Genomic DNA, 25,503 nt, shown 5'->3' with positions numbered 1-25,503 from the left:
GCTTAAATCAAAGTAATATTTTTGAATTAACTTTTCATATCCAAATTGAGATTTCATCAAACAATTTTTACACAATTTTAAGAAACAAATATATCGTGTAACTCGTGGCATACAAATATTTTTAAAATTTGTTGAGTCATTAACTATAACTGTGACAACAAATATTTTTAAAAATGAAGACATTACAAAAATTCATTAAACCGCCATAAATATTTTCCATCGTTTCTTACCGCTTTCTTAGATAATTATTATGTTGTTGTGATCAATGCTGACACAAAAAACCGTTTTATTTTCCCCCAATATACGAACAAATAGACCATATATATATTAGTTTTTTGTACTTAAAGATAAAATAAAAATGTTTTAATTAAACACTAAAATGTAGAAACTTTGGAAAATAATATTAAGAGATACTTTAATAATCATATGTTATGACTAATACTCTACATAAAACTAACAATAACAAAATATAGGATTAAAATAATACATTTTGTATTGAAAACATAAATTCATAAAAATATTAAAATAATACTAAATATCTCTTATTTTGAAATAGAGAGAATACATTTTATATTTATTTATTTCTAACTCTTTTTCTCTATTTATTGCAGCTTTTGCTCCTTTCATTTTTAGGAGACAAACGAACAGACTTTATTTTCTGCATTTGAAATTTTTTTTGTCTTCTTCGTTTATTTTTTCTACCTCCCATGTCTCCTATAAACTCGTAAATTTATTCCTCCCATGGCTTCCTCTCTCATCCTCAGTTTTTTTTGAAGTTCACTACTGTTTGATGAAATCGCTCTAATAATCCAATTTCCAAAATTCCCAAAACAACAGATGTCAATTTTGATAAGTGTGTTACAAATACTTGGATATATGTTTATTTACTTTTGTTTGATCCATAAGGTTTCTAGTGTTTGATGCTGTAGTGATGCATCCATAAGTATATAGGTAAACATAATATTCAAATCATAAAATTATCAAGATCTTTCTAATGTTTCTACATGTTTAGTTAATAATTATTTACTTTTTGGAGGAAGGCATGCTTAGATATAATTTAAACACACAAGCCCCATTTGAATAGAAATTACAAAATAAGTTTTTATGATACAATTTTAAAAAAATAAAATTGAAAACAGAAAAAGTAATCTTCAGAATACCAAAATAAAATCCAAATAATTATGACTCTAGTATATTTGATACTAATTAAAATGATTAGAAAAACAAATAAAATTCAGTTCATTTTATCACTCTAGTATTCATGAATCATATTCTTGTGTTGTGAGGTTGAATGTTGTGAGGTTGTAAGGATCACAAAACACACATACCTAGTCATTATCTACTTAATTTCATCGAGTATGACATAACTTGAGATTATGATATTTGTTGATGTGAGATATAGACATATGTATCATCATTGTCAAAACTAATATATATATATATATATATATATATATATATTATATGAGAAAAAGGCAAGTAAATGAAACTTTTGAAACCATGAAACAATTGATTTTGAAAAAACATATTTGATAATTCAATTCATGACAAAATATCTAGATATCTTCGTTATTAAGTTGTAAATTTAAAGAAAAAAAGCATGAAACCAAAAAGTCAAATTTTTTTACCATATAAAAAGTTGAAACTTTTACAAATTTAAAGTTATTGATCTTCTTAATCATTTCATTTATAATTAGATATATATAGAAAATATGCAATACAATGTTTATAATAACACCTAAATTAAATCTAATACCAAGTAAATTTCTGTCACCAAATATGTATGATCTTAAATATTCAAAATAAATACTGTATGCTTAAATCAAACTAATATTCTTGAATTAACTTTTCATATCCAAATTAAGGTTTTATCCAACAATTTCTGCACAATTATAATAAACAAATATATAGTGTGACTGATGGGTGACTCATGGCATAAGATATGGCGTTGTAATAATTTATTATAGCGGTAATTAATACTGTAAAAGTGACAAAATCATAAAATCTATTAATTTATAAATAACTAATTTAATATAACATTATAACGACTAATTCATTAGCTATAATTATGATGACAAATATTTTTAAAAAAGAAGACATAAGAAACTAAAATATATATTTTTAAAATCCAAAAAAAATATTAAACCGTTATAAACATTTTTCGTTGTTTTTCGCCGTTTTCTTAAATAATCATTCTTATCTTTTTTATTTTGTTGTTGTGATCAATGGTGATACAAAACCGTTTTGTTTTTCTCCCGCTATACCAACAAATGGACCATATCTATTATTTTTTGTATTTAAAATATATAGTCCTGTATAAAATAGTTAAACGCACATAAAAAACTTTGAAAAATAATTTTAAGAGATACTTTAATAATCATATATTATAGAATTAATACTCTAAATAATACTAACATTAATAAAATATACGGTTAAAATAATAGTATTTTTGTATTGAAAACATAAATTCAAAAATATATTAAAATTAAAAATCTCTTATTTTGAAATAGAGAGAAGATATCTTACATTTATTTATTTGTAACTCCTTTTCTCTATTTATTGCAGCTTTTGCTCCTTTCATTTTCAGGAGACAAACGAACAGACTTTATTTTCTGCATTTTGAACATTTTTTTTCTACCTCTGTCTCACTCTGTCTCCCGTACTTGTAAAATTATTCTTTCCATGGCTTCCTCTCTCATCCTCTGTTTCACTACTGTTTGATCAAATCTCCTAAAAATCGAAAAGAAAAAGAAACTCTTTCTAATGGGCGACAAAACCGAATCAGATGATTTCACTTCCCATAAACACCCAACTCTTCCTCAAGTCATAGACGAACTAAAAGAGCTCTGGGCTATGGTTTTACCAATCACAGCTATGAACTGTCTAGTCTACGTACGCGCCGTCGTCTCCGTTCTTTTCCTTGGACGTCTCGGTAGTCTCGAGCTAGCCGGAGGAGCTCTCTCAATCGGGTTCACCAACATCACAGGATACTCTGTCCTCGTAGGACTCGCCTCGGGTCTTGAGCCAGTGTGTAGCCAAGCCTACGGAAGCAAAAACTGGGATCTCCTCACGCTCTCTCTTCACCGTATGGTCGTGATTCTCTTAGTCGCCTCTGTGCCCATTAGCCTCCTCTGGATCAACCTCGGACCCATCATGCTCTTTATGGGTCAAGACCCTGAGATAACCGCTACAGCCGCTGAGTACTGTCTCTACGCTCTCCCTGACCTTTTGACCAATACTCTGCTTCAGCCGTTACGTGTATATCTAAGGTCGCAGCGTGTGACGAAACCGATGATGTGGTGCACGTTAGCAGCTGTGGCGTTCCACGTGCCGTTGAACTATTGGCTAGTGATGGTGAAGCTATGGGGTGTTCCTGGTGTGGCGATTGCTTCCGTTGTGACGAATTTGATTATGGTTGGGCTTTTGGTTGGATATGTTTGGCTGAGTGGAAAGTTGCATAAAAGAGTGAATGAGGGTGGTGGCTCTATTACGGCGGTGGCTCAGTCTTCATCTGTGATGGAGTTGGTTGGAGGGTTGGGACCATTGATGAGAGTGGCGGTTCCAAGTTGTTTGGGGATATGTTTGGAGTGGTGGTGGTATGAGATTGTGACTGTGCTTGGTGGTTACTTGGATAATCCTAAGCTTGCGGTGGCTGCGACTGGGATCTTGATTCAGACTACCAGTCTTATGTATACCGTTCCTATGGCTTTAGCTGGATGTGTCTCTGCTCGGGTACGTGTCTTTACTCTTTTTTTTTATAGTCAAAAGTAGAGTCAAATAAACTGTTGACTAAGTTTCTTAAGTGGTCACGAGTTGAGTCAAAACAATGATTGACTATGATTAAGTGGTCCATATTGACCAAGTAGAGAGTATAAATTGATTTGAGTTTGCAAATTGGTTTTTAAATAGGATAAGATGAAACGTTTGAAGCAATATCAATTTTATTCGTTTTTTTTTCAAGATAAAAAAATGGTGGTGGCTTTGATTAAAAAGAAAAGTACAAAAGTCTTGGAAGTTGGAGATGAGAAATCATTTTATTAGTGAGACAAAAAAAGTTTTGGAAGATAGATTTGATTAACTTTGTTTGTAATATGCATAAACTGTTCTGTTTTTTTTGTGGTTTTCCGAGGACCTTATTAATGGTTTAGAAAGCTACATATTTGTTTCCTAGTAAAGTTTCTTAGAAGGAAGGCTCTATGTTTTCTAGCTGTTTTTTGTTTTGTTTTGGGTAACTTCTTAAAGTTATTTTTTCACAAAAAGAGAAAAATTAAGTGGATAAAAAACGTGGAATGTGATGAAAAAATACTCCCTTTGTCCCACGAAAATTGATGTTTTGGGGTATTTTTTTGTCTCACAAATATTGATGTTTTGTAAATTTCAATAAGTCATCATTGAAAATATTTAAAATCTTGAATTATTATTGGTTTAAAATTAAATAATATCTCTGTAATCAAAGAAAAAAAATATTTAAACTCAAGTAATCATCGTTTTCTTAAAATGTGTAAAAAATTCTAAACATTAATCTTTGTGGTATATAGGGAGTATTACATCAACTTCCATTAATAGGTCACTTCGTGGTATGTGATTGGACGTTAACATACCTAAAAAATATTTAAAAAGTGGTTGAAAAGAGAGTAGTCAAGTGTGGTCTTGTATTATTATTGCCAATCTCATGACCACTCTTCAACCTCATAGAAACCACTTGTTCTTTTCTGTTTCCTTCACATGTGACAGAAGTTAGGCTTCTTAACTTTCTTTAAAGATTTGGTTTCATTAATTTTGTCAGGTTGGGAATGAGCTAGGTGCAGGTAGACCGTATAAAGCAAGGCTAGCAGCGAACGTGGCTCTAGCTTGCGCATTTGTAATAGGAGCATTGAATGTGGTTTGGACCGTGGTACTAAAAGAGCGTTGGGCTGGACTATTCACTGGCTACGAGCCACTCAAGGTGTTGGTTGCTTCTGTGATGCCAATTGTGGGGCTATGCGAGCTAGGAAATTGCCCACAAACCACGGGTTGTGGGATTCTCAGAGGGACAGGTCGTCCTGCGGTTGGGGCACACGTGAATCTCGGGTCGTTTTATTTTGTGGGGACACCTGTGGCTGTTGGACTAGCATTTTGGTTGAAAATTGGGTTTAGTGGATTGTGGTTTGGGTTGCTTTCGGCTCAAGCGGCTTGCGCCGTTTCGATATTGTATGCGGTTTTGTCGAGGACGGATTGGGAAGGGGAAGCGGTGAGAGCGATGAGTCTGACGAGTTTGGAGATGGGGAAAGTTGGGAACGATGAAGAGTCGTCGTTGTTGTTGTTGGATGACCGTAATGGGAATGATGAGAAGTTGGGTAGTGTTTTGTAATTCATTTGGAGATTAACTGTGGGGTCAAAATTCAGAACTTGTTCTGTGGGGGTGGTATTTTGGTTTTTTTCATTAGTGATGATGAGTGGTTGACTCGTTTGATTTTAATGTTTTGTTTCTGTCCGTTTCGGTTGTCTTTAGTGAGTTTTCTAATTGAAATCTTGGAAGCTAAATCATTATTAGAAGTTGAAAGTAAGATTAATAGCTTGTTAAACATACAAAAAAACAAATATCGGATAAGGCTTTTTTGCTAGAAATGGTGAAAAAAATGAATATAGTAAAAAGCTTACAAGAAACTTTTTTGGCCATATTAAGCGAAACACCATTAAACGCATGCCTATGGCCCCTATATACACTCCTTTATTCCCTCTTTTCGTGTGATTGTTTTCTATAACCAGTAATTTAAATATATTTTATTGAACTTTTTGTCTTTGAAAATTGTATTTGTGTGTAAATAGTGTTTTATCGTTAGGCCAGAAAACGATGATGAGGAATGGGTACAAATACATTTATTGTACTTTTCTAAATTGCAGTGATACAAAACCCTACACATGCACAGGTGTTTTGTTTCCCTAAAAACTTTGGGACATGCCATTGCTTAAAGTATCCCATACAAAGGACTCTTTTCTTTTGTCGGGCACTTCAAGTCTTGAACTATGGAATTAGAAGAATCGTGTCACACCAATCCGATTCATACCTTATCATCCTGTTTACATATCCAATTGTTGTGTAGTAAACCAAGTGACAAAGAAAAGTCGAAAATTGAAGAATTGGAATGATTCTTATTTTGATGCTATCAGACTCCCACAAAAATAAGTGAGAAAATATTGGGAATGCAAAATGTTTTTTGGTTTTTCTTGATAAAAAAATGCAAAATGTTGAAGAAAGGAATGGGAGTAAATGAGAGGAGTAACAAGAGTGGGGACTTCATTAAAAGCAATGTCTCAAAGGGTCACGCTTGATGGCATGTAGGACTTGATGATGACGAGACATCTGAGATTTTGTTACTCCGTATTTTAAATGTACCTTTCGATAGAGTTTATATTTTTGCACATTCTTGTGCTTATCAAGTTATCAGTATATGCCAAAGAAATTAAAACCAAACAGTAAGAAGATTCAAAAATTAATGAGAAAGGATCAAAGAATGTGAAAGCCTTTGAAAAGAAAGAGAGGGATCATGTGAATCCAACACATCTTAATTTACTCTCACTCTCCTAGTCCTATATATCTTATCTTAATTCATGATTCACCTCTTCACCACATTTTTCTTCCTTTCAAAAACACTTTCTATAAATCCGACAGCTTGAACTATAAAACTAAAGACCTTCAAATTTTGTTCGGAATGAAATCGTTATCTTTATTCGCGATTCTTCTTCTCCATCTCTGTGTTAGTAGTAATAGTTTCCAACGGGATCTCTTCAACTGTGAGTATTATTTTTGGCTATTTATTACATGATTCATGTTTAGAGACTGTGAACTTATTACTGTATATTATCTTGGTTGGTTCTTTTATTTGTTGTAGATGTGGCGAGTGGATCAGGCATACCTGATTGTTCGAACGCATGTGGTCCATGTAAACCATGCAAGCTCGTTGTGATCATTTCCAAGTGCTCAGCCTCCGAGGCTTGCCCTCTCGTCTACAAGTGCTTGTGCAAAGGCAAATACTATCACGTGCCTTCCCTCACCTAAAGCCTTCCTCACCTCACGTGACCACTTTTTCCCCTTTTACGTTTTCAGTGATCTCTCTTGTTTCCAAAGTTTATTGACTGTCACCTTAAGTGTGTGGTTTGATTTGTAATACCAAAATTGAATAAACGGCCAGGGAAATATTATATTATTGGTTTGCAAACCCAATACAAAAAAACAAAAAAAAGAGCTTAGTTGATGAACAAACTAATATACTATTCCTAAGAGAAGAGTCAGGTCTGAGTTTAAAGCTCCGTCTCGATTTCGTTGAAGTTCCAGTCTCTGACAAGGTCTCTTCTCACTGCACGGCTTCGTACTAAGCGTGGTGAGGCTCCTTCACCTGCTTGGAAATTGGGTTGTGGGGTTACCTTCGAGGATGATGCAGGGAAAGTGTTTGATCTAGCAGCTTGAACGAGTGAGTTCCTTGTGAGGCAGCTGGCAATCAGAGAGCATCTACCTTCGTTGTCTGAGCTAGAAACAGAGTAGCTTCTAAATGAGTGTGATGGGCTCTCTACACTATGGCACACGAGGCACGCAAAACTCATTTTTTTTATCTGCCTCGGTAAGTATCTCCTATACGGGGTTTGAATCACAAACACAATTGCTCTTTAGAATTCCTGCGTTTAGACATAATCCAAAGGTTTCAGAAACATACGAATGGAACATAAGATAAAATTCTGCTGCGAGTGGTCTCACATTTCTGTGGAACAAGTTTCTTTAAAAAGGACCCTTCATTGTGAAATAAAAAGAACAAGAACTAAAGCTAACCATTCACCAAAGTCAATTCCTTTAACTAAATCTGACCCCGTTTCAAACAGCACTCTTGGCTGATACTGCATCATATAAGACCATGACAATATCTTATTGAGGATGATGTTTCTACTAGCATCTACATTAATAGATAAAGAAAACAAGACGAAAGCTCATTACTTTCTCCCCGACGAAGAATGTACCTGAACACTAGCTACTAAGAGGTGGCAGCTCCCAAGCCATCAATGAGAAGTGTACATGTGTTCAACATCTATAGACAAAGGCTTTATAGACTAAAGACTCCATTTTTCGGCAGCAAAAGGAGGCCAATGAGAATTGAACTTCTTCGTCAAGCGAATACACTATGATACACCACAAAAAAAACCCCATCTCTAGCTTAGCCTTAGATCAAGCTCTATGCCTATCTTAATCATCTCAGCTTCCGAACTACAAATTCAAACCTAGATACACCAAATTCAGCTAAAATGCAAAAAACTGGTGAATAAATTTGTGCGAAACACGGAAAGATCCGATAAGTATTCAATTCCAATTGCGCGCTAGAGAGAGATATAGAGAAAGAGTTGAGATCTGGAGAAGCAAAACTTACCTCTTGGGTGATTCTCGAATTGATTATGGTATCCGGAGAAGTGACGATGATTACTTTAATTTCGAATTCGAGGTATTCTCCACCGTCATCATCACGAGGATCCAGAAACCAAAGCCTCGATTTGGGGGGGTTTATAGCTATGTTTACTGCCCGTGTCCGACACGCGCCGCCACATCAAGCAAGATTTCCCGCGTGTGACGATGACTCGGACATTTTACGCCTTTTTTTTTTTTTTGTGTTTTAACCGGTTAGAGAGAGAAGCTTGGTTTAGTCTAAACCATTCAGTTCTTCTTCGGTTATTTTACAATTCCAACCAATTCAAACCGGTTCATAGTCTTTTAAAAACAACAACAATCTTGCATCATCAGCAAATTCATTTGCTTCTTTTAATCAGCCTTTCCACAACAAGAGTAAGAAAGAAAAAAAAAAAACCTATCAAATCCGGGAATTTACAGAAATTGTAAAGTCTTGAATAAGAATTGATATTAGAGGAAACACTAGAAGACTTTATCCACACCGGTTTCTTCATGAATCACATTACGACGACAATAATACATTTGCTTAGTAGAAGCTCTTTGTTCCTCTTTACCCCTTTGTAAGCAGAAGACCGTTCAGCTGTGGATCACAGGATAGACACGAGAAGAGAGTTTTATTAGATTTTATAACAGGTACCGCTCACTCGGATTTGGCTGTTGAAATTGCGTACCTTTAGGAACTCGTTCCAGCGTTTGTCCCTCCAGTTAGATCTTCTAATTCATCAACAATAGCAGTGTAGCAAAACAAGTATTGATCCTTCGATAATGAGTAAGCATTAAACAAGTCAGAACACTCATGTGGTGAGATAATATGCTAGCTAAAACTTGTGATGCCCAAAAGATTTACCATGGTTTGAACCATCCCTATGCGTTGACTACGGAATGTTGCCACAGTTTTAGCAAGATCCAACGCAGACATATCGCCAGCAAGGATTCTCTGGATTGTGTTATGTATCGCACAGTATGTTCCAGTTCTTCCTATACCTGCGCTGATAAATTTAAAAAAACAATTCTCTCAGGAAACATTGAACACCACTTGCATACAGGCACACTCATCGACATGGCATCGTACCTGCAGTGCACAATGATTGGGCCAACACTAGGCGGTACTTGATATAGTCTTTTTAGAATTTCACGGACAGCCACAGTATCCTTGGGAACTCCATGATCCGGCCACTCTGGATACTGAATATGCAGAACGGACATGGGCTGATCCTCCGTCTGAAACACAATATCATAATGTGAAACATGCTAAAGCCTTGAAGGGAGAACTTGATCCAAGAGAAATAAACAGAAGCAAACTGATACAAGATTCTTACCTCCTTGTATTTAACCTCAAGGTTCCGTAACATCAGTGAAGTGTCGGTAGTCTTTATCCACTTTGTCATAACAGATATGTTGCCAAATTCTCTAGGTCCATCTCCGGCTTGAAAATAGTCACCGCATTTAACAGTCTGCGACAAGAAGACAGATAAGTTCGCATGAAAAGACAAACTAGATAAGTTTGTTTTTTAATCAACATCAGCGAGACAGTTATCTATCGTCATCACTGTAAATGGAACATCCAAAACTTGCTAACTAATAATGAACTAATGTTTGATTGAACAAGAAGAATCTACGGTTGAGTAGACCATCAAAACCAAATGCTCACAACAAATATACCAATATTCTTCCCGTCTGCTTGGATGTTATCGTCTAAAAAATATATAGTAATAGATGCCTTGATGATCAGATCATATGTCACTGAATATCCTAACTTAATTCCAAGCGTGAATCTAATCCATTACAAAGTGAGGGTTGGTGACACTCTAGCATTAAAGATAGGTACATAGATTTACCTCAAAGGGAATGTAACACCGACGAAAAGATCAAGGAGAAGATAACATGATCATCCTTACAAACTAACTTAATTTAAGAATGAATTCATCGACCATCAAACAAATAAGATAGTGGCATTCCAGTTTCGTCAAGCAACACAACACCAAATAAAAAAAGACTCATACACACAACCTTTAAGTTAATAAAAGCAGAGGTACCTTATAATTGTCAACCAATCGAGTGAGCATAACAATAATTGGGCAATGATGCTGAATTACCATCTCCCAGAAGTCTTCCATCGTGTGTGGTAGAGGACCTTGCGTAGCTATGAACTGAGAAATACTCTCAGAATCCGAAGTCTACCATCATAACATAACCCGTTGTAGAAATAACCAGTAAAAAAAAAATCAATAACCAGAAAGCTACAAAATAGAACACACACACACACACAAGTAAATAGACTAATAAGAAGTGTTACCTTGATTAAGCTAGCATTCACATATCCTTCCGCAGACGATCTATCGTCTTTACATGGATTCAGAACAATCCTGTTATTGTCAACTAAATCCAAAAAAAATGCCAATCCGATTAGAACTGTACACACTACCTAGTTAGCATATCCGCAAATAAAAGGAAAAAAGGAACATTTTTACATGGAACAACATCTCTGTATCTGTTCTTCTCAATATTGACATTGTTCATAGCTAGTGTACAGCTTAGCAGCATCTCCGTTGGCCTCAACCTATTAGCCTGCGTTGCGTTCGAGTAGAGAGTCTATTAATACATACGTAACTGTAAAAGAAGAGACTAGAGAGAGGATGGATCTGTAACCTGTAGATTGGCAAATTCATGAGCGATCGAGTCGGGATTCTGGATTTTTTCCCGGAAAACGCCGAGAGCTTGACGGCAGTAGTTGAGCTGATCGGGAGATAGAGAGAGTATCGAAGGAGGAGAATCAGCGGATGAGAAATCGAAACGATTCGAGCCGGTGGAAGGAGTCTTCCCTGTCGCCATGACTGATCGACGTTGGGATCTAGTAGCGCGACGGCAGGAACTGAAGTTACCCGTCGTGTGAGACGGAGTGAGAGAATCGGAACTTTTTTTTTTTTTTTTTTCTGATCAATTTTGATTGGCTTGGCTGTTTCTTTCTCTCTCTTTCTTTACTCTCTCTCTATACAGATAAAAAGGAAGGGGTAAATTTGCTCACGACCAAACCAATAAAACTATAGAAGAAAATAACTATATATTTGAAAAAATTAGGAAAGTAGGATTAGGGGTAGGGAAATTTACTAATGTAGTGTTGATAGGTGGTGGTTGATGGTGGTGATAGGGCCAGCAAAGGTGGCCGGAGTAGGTGCCCAGAGTAGGTTGCCGGTGGAGTTGTTCGCTGGAGTCGGCCGCCGAAGGAGGTCGCCGGAGTTGGTCGCCAGAAAAGGTCGCCGGAAGAGGTCGCCGGAGAAAGTTGTCAAAAATGGTCGCCGAAGAAGGTCGCCGGAGAAGGTCGCTGGAAAAGGTCGCCGGGAAAGATCGCCGGAGATGGTGGCCAGAGGTGGTGGTTGTGGTTGTAGGGGGTGGTGGTGGTGGTTGAAGTGGTAAGGGTAAAACATATAATTAATATAGAAAATATAGAGTATATAAAGTTGATATGGTTAGTATGGTTAGTGGGTGAATTATAATTTTTTTTTGAGTTATGCAATGCAATTCCTCAAAAGGAAGAGGTTTGAAACTTTGAATATTAATTAGTGGATTAGTAAGTTGCCCTTTTTTATTTGATGCACTATTTTGACTGTTGATTATATGACAATTTCCTTCTTTTTTCTTCTAATTATTATAGTTAATGACCATAATCTAAATAAATCTATTTTTAATATTTTTTTTCCTTTGTTTCCATCTAATTATTATAGTTAATGACCATAATCGGTGCTAGACCCACCATCTTCGCCTCGATTAATGACTAATCCCCTCCTAGCATCGATTATCCAATTATGCTGTCTAATTTGATTATAATCTGTCTAATCCGATTATTTTCCACTTAATTTTGTATATACCGATTATTTTTAAAGCTAAATATAAATCAGATATATATATATATATATATTTTGTTATTTAGACATTTAAATTAAGAGTTTATGATGTTTTACAATAACTAATGTACAAAATTTTAATGAAAAATCATAAATTTTTTTTTTTTAATTTTCTTTTTATGTGTGTTTACGGTAATTTTAAAGACAATACTATAGTTTTATATTTTATTTGATATTTTTTTTAACATAAACAGAATTATTCATATATTTAATACTATATATTTGAATTTTATTATTAATTTAATAAAATAACCCTAAAACTAGTCCCCGATTAATCCCGTTAATTTCTGATTTTCTTTCTAGGCGCTAAACCCACCCCAATTGCTCGACTATTGCTTAGCGATTTCTAAAACAGAGATATAAAGTAATCTATTTTTTAATATATGTTTAAATATTCTTTTAGCAAAGCTTTTAAGCAAAGGAGCCATATATTATAACATATTTATATATATTTTTACTAAAGCAATCATAAATTCTGAAAAAGGTTTTAAAATATAATTATATAGAGATAATTATATGAATGCCAAAGTGACGAAGAAGACATTGAGCCTTCTATTGGGCCGCCACCGAGAAGACAGTCCACAAGGGTTAGGAGGCCCAACACAAAGTATTTAGATTAAAGAGACTTAGTCTCTGCGTTTTTTTACAGTTCTGCAAATAAGTTGATTTGGTCTCCCTACTTGTTAGGAACTATGTTCACACCTTTCCATGATTTCCAGTATTGTAGGAGTGGTGATCCCTCCATCGCATTGTAATTTGTTTTCCTTATTTAAGAAATAGAAAAGCCAAAAAGAGGCAATATCAATTGCCCAAATCATAAGTCTTGTATTTTCCTCTGCTCTGTTCTTATTCTCGAAACTAAGGTTGTGGTACGACGAAGTCACAGCTATCAATTGGTATCGGAGCACTTACGTTCTAAACCCAAAAAAAAAAAAAAAAAAAAAAAAACCAAAAAAAAAAACACACAAATTTTTTTTTTTTCTCACCAACTTGCAATCATTCCATCTGCACGTCGAAACACAAAAAAGGAGGTCGCCACCTTACCTCCGGAGGAGCCGATGGCCGCGACAAAGGAGCGATTGGACGATTTGGAAACTAACCTCGGTACGATGCAGGATTCACTAAAATGGGCAAACCTCACTTGTTAAAACTATAATGGGCCTCAAAAAACCCAAATGAAAGCCCATAAAAATGATAAAAAAACTGTAGACTACTGAGTAACAAACACAAGTGGAACGAAACGAACAACACAGTCTCCAACAACAATGTCTTTGAAACGCCATTGATGAGCCAAAAACCCTCTTTAAACCCTTTCTTCTCTCACCCAAAACCCTAAAAAAAATCCATCAAATCGCCGATGAAATCCATTTTTCGTACCATTTCTAGTCGCCGTCAATCCAGCCACCGGACCTTCGCCGATACGGCGGCGGAAGATGTCTACAAATTCGTTAGAGACAGAGGTCTCGACCACGCGGTTGAAAGAGAGAAGAATCTCAGACCGCTTCTCAGCATCAAAGACCTAATCAGATCGGAGCCAGCGAAATCAGTCCCGATCTCAGTTATCACCACTCAGAAAGATTCACTTCGAGTTCCTCTCCGTCCGATCGAGTTCATCCGAAGCTTCCCTTCCGTTTTCCAAGAGTCTCTCCCCGGAGGAATTGGTATTCATCCTCACATCAGCCTCACGCCGGAGATTCTAAACCTCGACGCCGATGAACAGTTGGTTTACGGAAGTGAGAGTTACAAGCAAGGTTTAGCTGATAGGCTTTTGAAATTGTTGATGATCAATAGGATTAACAAAATTCCATTGGAGCTTCTTGATTTGTTGAAATGGGATTTAGGTTTGCCTCAGGATTACGTTCAAACTATGGTACCTGAGTTCCCTGATTATTTTAGAGTTATCAAATCTAAGTTACGAGGATGTAGTGGTGAGCTAGAGCTTGTTTGTTGGAGCAATGACCATGCTGTATCTGTGTTGGAGAAGAAAGCTAGAACGGTAGGGAAAGGAGAGTACACGAAAGGATCGGCGATTGCTTTTCCGATGAAGTTTTCAAATGGTTTTGTGGTTGATAAGAAGATGAAGAAATGGATTGATGATTGGCAGAAACTGCCGTATATCTCTCCTTATGAGAATGCGCTTCATCTGTCGGCCACTAGCGATGAGTCTGACAAGTGGGCGGCTGCTGTTTTGCACGAAATCATGAACCTTTTTGTGTCCAAGAAGGCTGAGAAAGATGCTATTTTGCATCTTGGTGAGTTTATGGGATTGAGATCAAGGTTTAAGAGAGTTTTACATAACCATCCCGGTGTCTTTTACTTGTCGAGTAAGCTTAGGACTCACACTGTGGTTCTTAGAGATGGTTACAAGAGGGGGATGTTGATAGAGAGCAATGAACTGGTGACAAGCAGGAACCGTTACATGAAACTCATGAATACGGTTAAGAAAAATAACAAGGCAGTTTCTTCTTCCAGCAGCAAGAGAGAAGACAAGGGGAAAGTGGAAGGGGAAGTTTGTGACACTGATGCAAAGGCTGGGAATGATGATATTTCTGGTTCTGATGTCGAGGATGATCGTAAAGGAGAATTTGTTGGTGATGACGAGGATGATAGTGAAGATGATGAAGTGGATCAAAACCAGAGTCTGAACCGTGGTCGTAGAAATTCAAGTCCAAGAGCAGGTAGCAGGAGTTTTGGGAACTCAGGTTCAAGAGATAAGCCACAATCCAGGCGGAACAAGATCGGCTTAAAGACCGAGAAGAAGAGGAGTCGGATGTATTAAAGACTTTAAATTCATGTTTACTGGTGGCTGCTTTTTCAGCCGGTTTGTTTCTTCTCCTGTTTAGTAATCTCACTCTATAGCTTGTTCTTTTCATTCTTACTTCTCAGGGGAAATAAGAGTTTTTTTTATAAAGAGTGAGTTATATATTCCACGGTTATGCTTAGACCTTCAATCTGACTTTTCCAAGTGATATGGCAGACTCATGATATCAAGTAGTTGTATTACTCGTGTGGGATACTAGCAGTACTGATTCTCATTCATTAACAATATCAAAGTAATGTGTAACACTTCTCAGTGTCACTGGAACTAGAAGGATTGTAAAATGAAGAACAAATTCCAAATAAAGACTACACTTACCAATAAACTGCCGTGTAGTGTACATATCAAATTTAGACATTGTTATTTTTGACAAAAATTTCCCTCACAAGGCATATTAATTAAGAAGAACACGGCAACAAACACAGATAGCCACACATGTCTGGATAGTATGTGCAAGTATTCTTCTCACTTGCCTATGCAACTTTGTTTTGGAACTCAGATGTCTCATAGACTCGCGCAGTGTTGTCGACAGAGACCGAAACAATGTAGTCCGTGTTGGTCGAGACTGAGATGGCCTGGACAGCATCTTGGTGACCATGGTAGGTATGGACGCAGTTACCTAATAAGCTGTCCCAAATGCTCACTGTACCATCGGCGCAGCCAGTAGCTAAATACTTGGAGGATCCTATCCAAGTCAGGGATGTCACACCTTCCTGTAGTCAAAGAAAAAGAGAGGATTTGTTTTAGTTTCAATCTTTGTTTTGATTCTATCTCAGAGAAACTACCAGGTTCATACCGCGTGTTCGCAGATGAATCTGGGAGTGGAATGCTGCAGATCCCAGATTACAAGCTTTTTGTCCATTCCACCTGTTGCAGCCAAAGGGATGGTTGCGGAGCTTGGTGAAAACTTCGCACATTCAACTGAATCCGTGTGAGAAGTCAAAGAGCTCACAACCTGTTGGTTAGATTACTCACAAGTTAGTTAATATGTCAAATAGATATGAGAAGCACCCATTTAATCCAAGAAAAAGGTGGATCAAAGATGGCGTAAATAGAAAGTTTTCAAGAAATAACAGGTCTTAGTAGCACTTGCTAATTGAAATGATATATATTATAAACCAAATCGTGTGAAAAGATCCGTAAGAGCAATAAACTAAAGTACAAACCTTCCCGGTGACAATATTCACAATGTGAACTGAACCGTCTTTTGAGCCACTAATAGCGAGACTTGAGTTCGAGTTAATGTCTAAGCATGTCAACCCTTCTGTATGATACGGATGACCTACAAAAAAAAAATCAGAGGTTAGCGTTTCACACCAGTCATAAAAAGGAAAACATTTACTCTCACTTGTACAGTAGTAACATGTAAAAAACCAAAGGAGCGCTTGCCTTTAACAACATGAATGCTTTCGCAAGTTTTTGGGTTCCATACAATCAAACTTGCATCATCAGAGCCAGTACAAATTAGTTTACCTACAGTATCCACACACAGGCAAACAATATAATGAAAACAGGTAGACTCAACAAAACAATCCATAAAGCAAATTATTAGGTAGAAGCTTATGTATGATACCGTCAGGTGTGAAGTCACCGCAAGTGACATTTAGATTATGTCCGGAAAACATATTAAGATAAGCTCCTTTATCAGCATTCCACATCCATAGAGAACAATCTTCTGATCCAGCCAACACAACGTGTCCTCTCGGATGCCATCTCACCCACTGAAACAAAAAACCACACAGTAAGTAACTAGATTTGAACTCAGAATTAGATAATACAAAACCTTACTGTATCAAGCACAATATTTTTAATTTGATACCTCGATTCCACCACCTGGACCGTCCAAAACACATTTCAAATCCCCTGAAGAAGCATCAAAGATCTGAACAACACCATCTAATCCACCAGATGCAAGTAACTGTCCATCGTAGCTAAAAGCTAAACAAGAGACAGAGTCCTTGTGACCAAGAAGCTCAGCAGCCCAATCACCATTACCAATTTTCCAGAGAAAGCCTTTATCATCTCCACCTCCAGTTGCAACAAGCGTAGCATCTGTTGGGCTACAAGCCAATGCATAAAGCTCACCTGTCAAAGTAAAAAACTTTCTTAGTTTCATGAAAATTACAAAACAATTTTGAGAGGTAACAAACAGAGTAATAAAAACGTTACCTTTGTGACCGGTGAATGTGTGAACAGAGTCATCGTTCTCATCTGCAGCAGTTAAAAAAACAATTAAGAACCAATAAAAATAAAATTATATGAGATATTGAGGAAAAAGACAATTTTTACCAAATTGTTCGCCATCATCGTCCATATCATCATTATCATCTGCCTCAGGAAGATCTGATACGACAATAGAAGAGTCACAAACATACACTTATTATATACATAAATACAATAAAAGAAGATCACGATTGAAGAATTAAAGAAACAAAAAAAGAAGATACCTTGTTCGTCGACATCGTATTCACGGAGAACATCGGATTCACCAAGGAAAACATCTCCTTCATCATCTTCTTCTTCCCCTCCTGAATGATTCATATCTGTATTATTACTCATCTTCTTCTTCTTCTTCTCCTTCTCTCTCACTACATATATTTTTCACAGTCACCACGAAGAATCAATGAAGACGGCAGGGATGGAGCCTGGAGGGTAGTGACATGTCACGACGATGTAACGCGACGACACAAAGTACAAAACCCTTCTTTTTTTTTTCCCAACAAAAACCCTATTACCAAACGACGTCGTTATACATCTCTTTTGCACATTTGAAATACATTTTCGTTTATGGTCTTGAACTTTATTTTATTTTATTTGTTTTTTCAACATTAACTCCTATAAATTTTTTTAAAATAATATTTCTACTTAATTAACCCCTACAGATTTTCCTAAAATAACATTTCTACTTAACTCAATTAATAAAACTATATTAATCGATCAAATTAATTTACGCTTATTGTCATACATAGCATGACACCATCATATCAGGATTAAATGCTCAAAACTTATTTTAATACATCTTTATGATAGTTGAGTATAAATCGAAAGACTTTGAGAAACAAAAGAGTACATTCTCAATTATAATTATGACGAAGATAACGTTCATAAACACGATAACCCAAATAGTTAATATCAAATTTTAGCAAATATTTAACTTTGTAAACAAGAAATACATTTATTTATGTATATATCTCCTTTAGAAACTGAATATTATTATGCAATATTCTTACCAACTCAACATCAACATACGTTAGCATGACATTTTAGTATAAGTAAATAAACTAATTATTACTAATTGACGAGAATTAAATGGGATATTCCATAACTCACTACAAAATTCTTTGCATTAATTCTTAATTGTCATATTTTTAAAGATATTTGCTTGATATCATATTATTTGCTTTCTAAATAATATGATATCACACATAAATCTATCATGAAGAATGTACTATATAAATAATATGTCAGCCAATGAAAGAAAATGACCTAATCATATGAAGCTTTATCTTTTCATTAGCAAACCAATCTTTAAGACTACCGTGGTTGAGCAAATCAATAAGAATTTGAAAGGTAAGTAATAGTGACTTAGTTTTTATAAGGTACGGATATGCAGGTAACTAATCTTAATCCTCCAAGATTTTTTATATGGTCGTCTTTAATAACAATAACCAGTTTCTTATTTTTTTTTTAAAGGATTGAAGCGTGTTAATAGAAGAAATCTATCAGGAAGGGAAGTGTTACGCTCTACTACTTCAAGTAAGGATCAAATAAATATAGTTATCAGTAAAGTCGTCGTTCATATGCTATATGTAGCAACAAAGCAAACATGAGTCATACTACTTATTTTCTGGATTATTCAGGCTCAAAGGACAATTAAATCATCACAAACTTACCAAACATGCGCGGTAGACATGCTTCAACTCCAGTTATGCACCTCATGGGAGCCAAACATTAGTTTTTATATTTTTTTACAATTTTGACCAATAAAGGCTCAAGACATGTTTTAAAACATGCAACAATGTTTATTTTTTACTAGGAAACCCTTTTGTTTCATATCCGGATGCACTATAGTGTCCATCATAACAAGGTAATTGTAACCTTTTGTTTCACATTTTTACATCCCTATAAATTAATGATTCATGTGATATTAATATATTACATACTTATGCGGTATATATTTAAATCCTATGATCATAGGTCAAGCTGATGAAACTATGGAAAAAACCTACTATGGCAATAACAACAAGATTAGAAAATCATTGATTCGGTGGAGAGAAAAGAATATGATTCCTAGCTATGTTTGAGGCAAGCTTCAAGAAAGCATCGTTCGAGCGAGAACCTAGCCAAACCAGCTATAATTTCTAACTAAACTGAGATGTTAATTTAATTATTTCCCAACTGTAAAAGCGATACAAACTTGGAGAATGGGAAGAAAAGTTCACCGGATTAAACTCCTCATCAGTTTGAAGAGAGACCGGAAAAACAGAGGCTGGAGGAGGAGATATATTGACTTAGTATGCTGGTCTATATTATTATTGTAACCGTTACTTGTGAGATTTTTTAATTATTTATGTTTCTAAAAAAACCTATATTAATTTACTGTCCAATACCACAAACTACATCTTTACATATAAATAAAATGTTCACTATTTTGTTTAAACAGTTACAATAATAGTAAAGACACATAAATATATATATATATATATTAACATTTTTAAGTATTTGTTGTTCTAACATTTATGTTATAATTATTTACAAAGTTAATCCTTAAATAATTACACAAAAAAAACAAAATTAATTAGATTCCTAAAATATCTCTAACAATTTGGTTTATAGAGTTTGTTGACAAAAAAAAAGTTGGTTTATAATTTCTTAAAACAATGTTTATATTTATATATATAATATCTTTTTTATAAAATCATTAAAAACTCTAAGATTCAATAATAACTATATTGTTTGATACGAAATAATTAATTTTTTAATGATTACTACTATGCTAATAAATTAATGTGAGAATAATTATTTCACGGGTTAAATATAAAAAATAGAGTATTTATAATAGAACAATTCTTGGTGAACCCAAAAAAAGTTCTTAATAATATAATTTAACCCACAGTATACCGCACAATAACTTTACAAATATAATTTTTTCACGGGTTAAATCTAAAAACACTAAAAACTTACAGATTAAATTTAAAAACAAAAAAAATTTTAAAACTAATAATGTAAGAATATTTTTTTTACGGGTTAAGTCTAAAAAACTGTAACCATAAAAAATTTGATATGGTAAAAATGTAATATTATCATAAATAAAACTAAATAATTGTCATTTCGTTTCGTGTCTATATATCGCTGGTCAAATTTTAGAACTAACAATCAAAATATAATTATACAATCTTAAACACTAAACAAAAAAAAATATTTAACAAACAAATATATTTTAAATTTTAGTTTTTTGTTATAAAATATTGGCCGGCGGTGTACCACAAGTTAAAATTTAGTTGTTCTTTAACAAAATCAACAAATGCTATAGATTATAGAATTTTCTTCTTCTAAGCACAAAATCAAGATATGCTAGATTCATTTTCATTATAATAAAAACGAAACTTACGGGTAAAAAAACCTACCTATTTTGTAAAATTTTTTTATTGTTCAATAATTATATTTTTAAAACGTTTGTTTGTTTGTCCTTTTTTACCTAGGACCAGATAACTCAACAGCGTGCAAATTGTAAGTAGAATCAAGGATCCAATCAGAGTTAGGATTAGGACTCATATCAATCTCTTCCCTCAAAATCTCAACCTTTTGCCATTCGTCCCATTTCTCTGCAAGACCATCTCCTTCAAGCATCCTTACAACTTCAGACATCTTTGGTCTTTCCATTGGTGATCCTTGCGTGCAAAGCAACGCCACTTGTATCACCTGTTCCAGCTCTCTCTCCTCGTAGTTTGTTTGAAGATCTGGATCCACCAACATCTCAAGTTTCTTCTCCTTCAACAGCCCTTTCACCTAAAGCAAACAAAACCAAGTGTTTATTAGATTTCACTTTCAGTAGTTTTGTTAACATCACACTGAAGTTTTATGTTATTATTATTACCCAGTCAAGCAACATGACGTCGTCGTCGTTTGCTAGGCGAGCAAGATCGAAAGCTCTTTGTCCTGTGATAAGTTCTAGAAGCATGATGCCGTAACCGAAAACGTCGGTTTTCTCTGAAGATTTTCCGGTAGAGAGATATTCTGGAGCAATGTGACCGATTGTGCCACGGACGGCTGTTGTGACGTGAGTATCTTTGTAGTCCATTAGCTTTGCCAGCCCGAAATCTCCAACAACCGCTTCGAACTCCTCGTCTAAGAGGATGTTTGCTGCTTTTACATCACGGTGAATGATTTTTGGATCGCAGTGATCATGTAGGTATGACAAACCACGAGCTGAGCCTAACGCGATTCTCTTCCGTGTTGGCCAATCCAGCGGAGGCTGTGACGGTGGCCTCTCTGTATCATTTGTGTAACCAAAGTTATGTTGCCATAATGAAATAGATTCTCTTCAAAGATGAAATAAACTGAGAGTTTTACTTACCTCTGAGACATGAAGCAACGCTTCCGTTGGCCATGTAAGGATAGACGAGCAATCTCTCGGTCGGTGTCATACAGAAACCTCGTAATCTCAAGAGGTTTCGATGAACTGCCATACTTATCATCTCTACTTCTGTCTGAAACTGGAGCTCTCCACCTGGAGTTCGTTCTTCCTTCAGTCTCTTGACAGCAACAAGAGTTCCGTCTGCCAAACGTCCCTTGTAGACTTTACCGAACCCACCTCTGCCCAGAATGTTCTTGTTACTAAACCCATCGCTTGCCACTTGTAGCTCCCGCAAAGAAAACCTCTTGAGTTGTCCCAGATGAACCTCTGGATCTTCCTCGGCTGCATAGAGATTTTACTCAAGTAAGTTTGTAGCTCAAAAAACAATGTCTCTTCTATTGATTTTCATAAACAGTTGTTCCAATTGTTTATGGTAAAGCAAATTGCTAACAATTGTTCAAATCAAATAAGTGAACAGAATCTTGTGCAAATAATAAAACTCACCAGGCACGTCGAAGAAAATATCTAGTGGCTTTCTTCGTCGCCACCAAGCAAAGGCTATTGCAGGAGCAGCAAACAGCAAAGCTGCACCTGCAGCAACTCCACCAGCTATTGCTCCAGTTATACCGTACCCACCTGAAATCAGATTAGACGCATCAAGAAGCTAAAACAATATCAACTCGTTTATTGGCAGGATAGTTACATGAGAAACGGATAGATAGATAAGGAAAGTTTCATCTTCTGTATGTTAACTGAAAAGGAGCGACTTACTTGGGGTAGAAACTGGTGGAGGTGGAATAAAAGGTGGCGGAGGAGAAAACGGGGGAGATCCAGGACATGGGTGACTTGTAACAGGTCCACATAGGTCTAAGTTATTAGCAAAACTGCACAAGGAAATGAGAATCTCAGTTGCCAATAAGTTCAGTCATTGGCACAATAACTGATATAACTGGAAAAAGATAGAAATATAACCTGATGGGTGTGAAGAGTGAGAAGGAGCCGTTGTCAGGAACCGAACCAGAGAGCCGGTTATTCGATAGATCTCTGTGATACATCCATCAAGGTTAAGTGAATTAACTCAAAAGAGGGAGAATGGAGTAGACATAAGTGAAAGTTGATGAGAGAACTCACAACACTTGAAGGGTAGTGATATTGGTCAGTGACATGGGAATTGACCCTGTTAGACTGTTGTTGTTAAGCCGGCTATTCTTGCATGCAAAATTTTCATCAAAGAGTCAAAAATTGGGACCTCGGTGAAGATGTAACAAGACTGTAACTGAGCAGGTAAAGCAAAAATATACTCACAGAAACCTCAGCTTTGAAAGCTTCCCCAAGGACTCAGGGATGGGACCAGTGAAGCTGTTCAAGTAAAGATCCAGGCTCACTAAGTTTGTCAGATTTCCAAGATTACTAGGAATCGGGCCAGTTATGTTGTTACTATAAAGCTCCCTGTAAGAAAAGTAATAAAGTTCTTAAAAGGATTTGGATTACGAAAGGTATCTTGAGTGCATCATCTGATATCAGATCTTGGATTAGTTATGTTAAAACATCATGCTTAAGTGCAACTTACAAATACTGCAAATTCTTGAGCACACCAAGCTCCGGAACTAAATGGCCAGACAACTCTGCATTTCCCAAATCACTGCAGTTGACAAAAAAATTAAAAAATGTTAGGAACCACATTGAGTTACAAAGTTAACGAGAGAGATTTGTAGGAAGCTTTTACACTCTAATGACGCTGTTCTCATTGTTGCAAGTGACGTGAAACCAAGTGCAAGGATTCACAAGCGTAGGATCCCAGCTCTGCAAGACATTGTTCGGATCAACTAGAGTGACCCTCAAAGTATGCAAGGCATCACCTGTAACAAGAACCACAAATCCATGTTTTGAGTAACAACAATTGATGAAAAATTGGATCAACACTATCAATCTTAAGCTGTATATAGATAGTTTCCAGACCCACCACAAACAATATAAGCTTCCAACACATCTCAAATAAAGATCAAATACCCAGCTTTTCAACCAAAAGAACAAACCTTTTCAATTTACAAAGTTGATATGAAAAAAGAAGAAATTTGGTGTAAGTGATCTGAAAAAGGATAGCCAAACAGTGGATTTACAGTAAAATGGCCACTAAATCTAAAATATAACAAAAACATCTTCCCAAAATAGAAAACAAATGAACAAAAAGAGTTCCAGAACATACAAAGAACTTGTATAACCATAGCAAGTCTAAACACAAAAACATAAATCAACAAAAAGCATTTTACAATTCAAAAAATGCAGACACTAAAAATAGCGATTCAAATCCCCTCAAAATAACAAAAGAATCGAGAAACGAGTGAAGAAGCTGAGGATTGAGTAACCACCACAAACCTTCTAAATTAGCAGAAGCAAGCCACAGTGGTAAGATGAGTGAAAGTAAGATAAACACCACACAAGTCATCTTCATTTCGAAACAACAATGCTAATTTTTCAAATCGTGGTGTTTTTAATCTCATCAGATCCAAGACCGAGAAACCCTAACTAACCTCTGAAAAAAAATTCTCACCATTAACACTTTAGAGAGACGACCTCAACACACACAAAGAGAAAAAAAAATCCCATTTTTATCGAAACCCATTTAGCAGTTAACAAACATTAGAGCAAAAAAAAAAAAAATCAAGAATCCTAATTCTCCGGCGTTCTCGTCGTCGTCTTTTCTCAATCAGACTCTACACTCTCTCTCTCTCTTACTGAAAAAACAAAAGTTGAATAAGAGAGAAAAAAAATTATAATTTTTTTTTTAAAGAAGAAAAAAAAAATCAAACGTGAAGTAATAATAACAAAAGAGCTTTATGAGAAAAAATGTTAGTAAGCCGCAACTACAACAAGCCTGCCAGAGAAACTATGATTAGTGTTGTTCCTTCTTTCTTCTTTTTTTTTTTCTTCTTCTTCTTATAATAAGTATATATAATTTTTGAATAAATTAATAATTTTTTTTTTTTTGGTCATTTATATAAAGTATTTTAAATGAGATCTCTCAACAGGCAAAGTTAATTAATTTATGCAAGTCTGAAGTAGGAGGAAGACGAGGAATGCACAAAAGCTGACCAGAACGGTGCTGCCCGTTCGTTCTGACCGTATTTTTTTGGCAGTCTGCAAAAAAAAAAAAAAAAAAACGGGTTTAGTTCGCGGGAGAGAGAGAGAGAGAGATGGTTTCGTTGAAAGGGACTTCACTTGGCAAAGTTATTGAAAGCTCTTTAACGCTCCTTGTTTCTCCTGGTCAAACCCTCTCTCTATGGGGCCTCTTCTTTTTTTAATAACCTTTTCTTAATTAATGCAAGTTAAGATTCGTAATGAATTTAAAAAGTTAAAATGAAAAAATTAAATCACTTGGAGAGAATCTCATACCAAACATATGAAATAGTAGTAGTACTTATTAGCTTTTTTTTTTTTTTTTTTTTTTTCTACATTGGTTGTTGTTATACATTACCGATCGTAAAAACGAAAATGATATCACTATTTATCTTTTATTTTCAGTGATTAGAGACTCTATGATCGTTATGTTTATCGAATACCAAAATTAAGTTAACGGAATCATGTAGTTATTAGACTTTTTGCTATCTTTTTCTTCTTCTTCTTTTGACAACGTAACTTTCGCAGAGATGAAATTGAATTAAGCCTTAATTTTTTGGCATGACTATTGTCAAAATATTTGGTGGAAGAAACTGTAGAGAGACGGCAAAGACAAAATTTGGCCAAGTTCCACTGTGGATTTTTAGTATCGGCGTGCTCC

General features: G+C 35.4%; 6 protein-coding genes across 12 annotated transcripts; 2 read left to right on the top strand and 4 right to left on the bottom strand.

The window, feature by feature from the left end:
* The first annotated feature begins 2,510 nt into the window (after nucleotides 1-2,510).
* Nucleotides 2,511-5,523, top strand: LOC104701850 (protein DETOXIFICATION 54). Its single transcript, XM_087456825.1, has 2 exons — nucleotides 2,511-3,732; nucleotides 4,787-5,523. The coding sequence occupies exons 1-2, from the start codon at nucleotides 2,764-2,766 to the stop codon at nucleotides 5,348-5,350; spliced, it is 1,533 nt and encodes a 510-aa protein (XP_087312951.1). The 5' UTR covers nucleotides 2,511-2,763; the 3' UTR covers nucleotides 5,351-5,523.
* Nucleotides 5,524-7,156: 1,633 nt separating this feature from the next.
* LOC104701847 (uncharacterized) lies at nucleotides 7,157-8,545 on the bottom strand. 5 transcript variants are annotated; one of them, XM_019227751.2, is made up of 4 exons: nucleotides 8,394-8,545; nucleotides 7,990-8,148; nucleotides 7,805-7,869; nucleotides 7,157-7,653 (listed from the first exon to the last, which is right to left on the bottom strand). In XM_019227751.2, the coding sequence occupies exon 4, from the start codon at nucleotides 7,579-7,581 to the stop codon at nucleotides 7,282-7,284; it is 300 nt and encodes a 99-aa protein (XP_019083296.1). In that variant the 5' UTR covers nucleotides 7,582-7,653; nucleotides 7,805-7,869; nucleotides 7,990-8,148; nucleotides 8,394-8,545; the 3' UTR covers nucleotides 7,157-7,281. The 5 variants fall into 5 exon arrangements, 4 of the variants coding, with proteins under 4 accessions (XP_019083296.1, XP_087312948.1, XP_087312949.1 ...); XR_015560993.1 differs by lacking the exon at nucleotides 7,805-7,869 and having other exon boundaries at nucleotides 8,394-8,534; XM_087456822.1 differs by lacking the exons at nucleotides 7,805-7,869; nucleotides 7,990-8,148 and having other exon boundaries at nucleotides 8,394-8,532.
* A 204-nt stretch (nucleotides 8,546-8,749) lies between these two features.
* On the bottom strand, nucleotides 8,750-11,945 carry LOC104701846 (protein-tyrosine-phosphatase PTP1). 2 transcript variants are annotated; one of them, XM_087456821.1, is made up of 10 exons: nucleotides 11,537-11,945; nucleotides 11,078-11,417; nucleotides 10,900-10,996; nucleotides 10,725-10,807; nucleotides 10,465-10,605; nucleotides 9,748-9,882; nucleotides 9,501-9,649; nucleotides 9,276-9,417; nucleotides 9,100-9,185; nucleotides 8,750-9,008 (listed from the first exon to the last, which is right to left on the bottom strand). In XM_087456821.1, exons 2-9 carry the CDS (start codon nucleotides 11,258-11,260, stop codon nucleotides 9,102-9,104), a joined length of 1,014 nt encoding a protein of 337 aa, XP_087312947.1. In that variant the 5' UTR covers nucleotides 11,261-11,417; nucleotides 11,537-11,945; the 3' UTR covers nucleotides 8,750-9,008; nucleotides 9,100-9,101. The 2 variants fall into 2 exon arrangements, with proteins under 2 accessions (XP_087312947.1, XP_087312946.1); XM_087456820.1 differs by lacking the exon at nucleotides 11,537-11,945 and having other exon boundaries at nucleotides 11,078-11,463.
* A 1,185-nt stretch (nucleotides 11,946-13,130) lies between these two features.
* On the top strand, nucleotides 13,131-15,241 carry LOC104701845 (protein WHAT'S THIS FACTOR 9, mitochondrial). Its single transcript, XM_010417594.3, has one exon. It carries the CDS (start codon nucleotides 13,688-13,690, stop codon nucleotides 15,107-15,109), a length of 1,422 nt encoding a protein of 473 aa, XP_010415896.1. The 5' UTR covers nucleotides 13,131-13,687; the 3' UTR covers nucleotides 15,110-15,241.
* Nucleotides 15,242-15,344: 103 nt separating this feature from the next.
* LOC104701844 (uncharacterized) lies at nucleotides 15,345-17,925 on the bottom strand. The gene is made up of 9 exons (XM_010417593.3): nucleotides 17,596-17,925; nucleotides 17,438-17,491; nucleotides 17,318-17,359; nucleotides 16,968-17,233; nucleotides 16,722-16,869; nucleotides 16,538-16,621; nucleotides 16,315-16,430; nucleotides 15,945-16,103; nucleotides 15,345-15,861 (listed from the first exon to the last, which is right to left on the bottom strand). The coding sequence occupies exons 1-9, from the start codon at nucleotides 17,705-17,707 to the stop codon at nucleotides 15,622-15,624; spliced, it is 1,221 nt and encodes a 406-aa protein (XP_010415895.1). The 5' UTR covers nucleotides 17,708-17,925; the 3' UTR covers nucleotides 15,345-15,621.
* Nucleotides 17,926-20,778: 2,853 nt separating this feature from the next.
* On the bottom strand, nucleotides 20,779-24,886 carry LOC104701843 (somatic embryogenesis receptor kinase 1). 2 transcript variants are annotated; one of them, XM_010417592.3, is made up of 11 exons: nucleotides 24,102-24,886; nucleotides 23,452-23,584; nucleotides 23,296-23,367; nucleotides 23,031-23,174; nucleotides 22,857-22,928; nucleotides 22,698-22,769; nucleotides 22,497-22,609; nucleotides 22,230-22,361; nucleotides 21,726-22,067; nucleotides 21,246-21,640; nucleotides 20,779-21,157 (listed from the first exon to the last, which is right to left on the bottom strand). In XM_010417592.3, exons 1-11 carry the CDS (start codon nucleotides 24,175-24,177, stop codon nucleotides 20,843-20,845), a joined length of 1,866 nt encoding a protein of 621 aa, XP_010415894.1. In that variant the 5' UTR covers nucleotides 24,178-24,886; the 3' UTR covers nucleotides 20,779-20,842. The 2 variants fall into 2 exon arrangements, with proteins under 2 accessions (XP_010415894.1, XP_087312943.1); XM_087456817.1 differs by lacking the exons at nucleotides 23,296-23,367; nucleotides 23,452-23,584; nucleotides 24,102-24,886 and having other exon boundaries at nucleotides 22,857-22,933; nucleotides 23,031-23,173.
* Between the last annotated feature and the right edge of the window lie 617 nt (nucleotides 24,887-25,503).

Source organism: Camelina sativa, chromosome 7, assembly GCF_030686135.1.
Source record: "Camelina sativa cultivar CO46 ecotype springtype chromosome 7, ASM3068613v1".
Taxonomy (NCBI): Eukaryota; Viridiplantae; Streptophyta; class Magnoliopsida; order Brassicales; family Brassicaceae; genus Camelina; species Camelina sativa.
The sequence above is the reverse complement of the archived record's forward strand: the minus strand, read 5'-3'. Positions and strand labels throughout refer to the sequence as shown.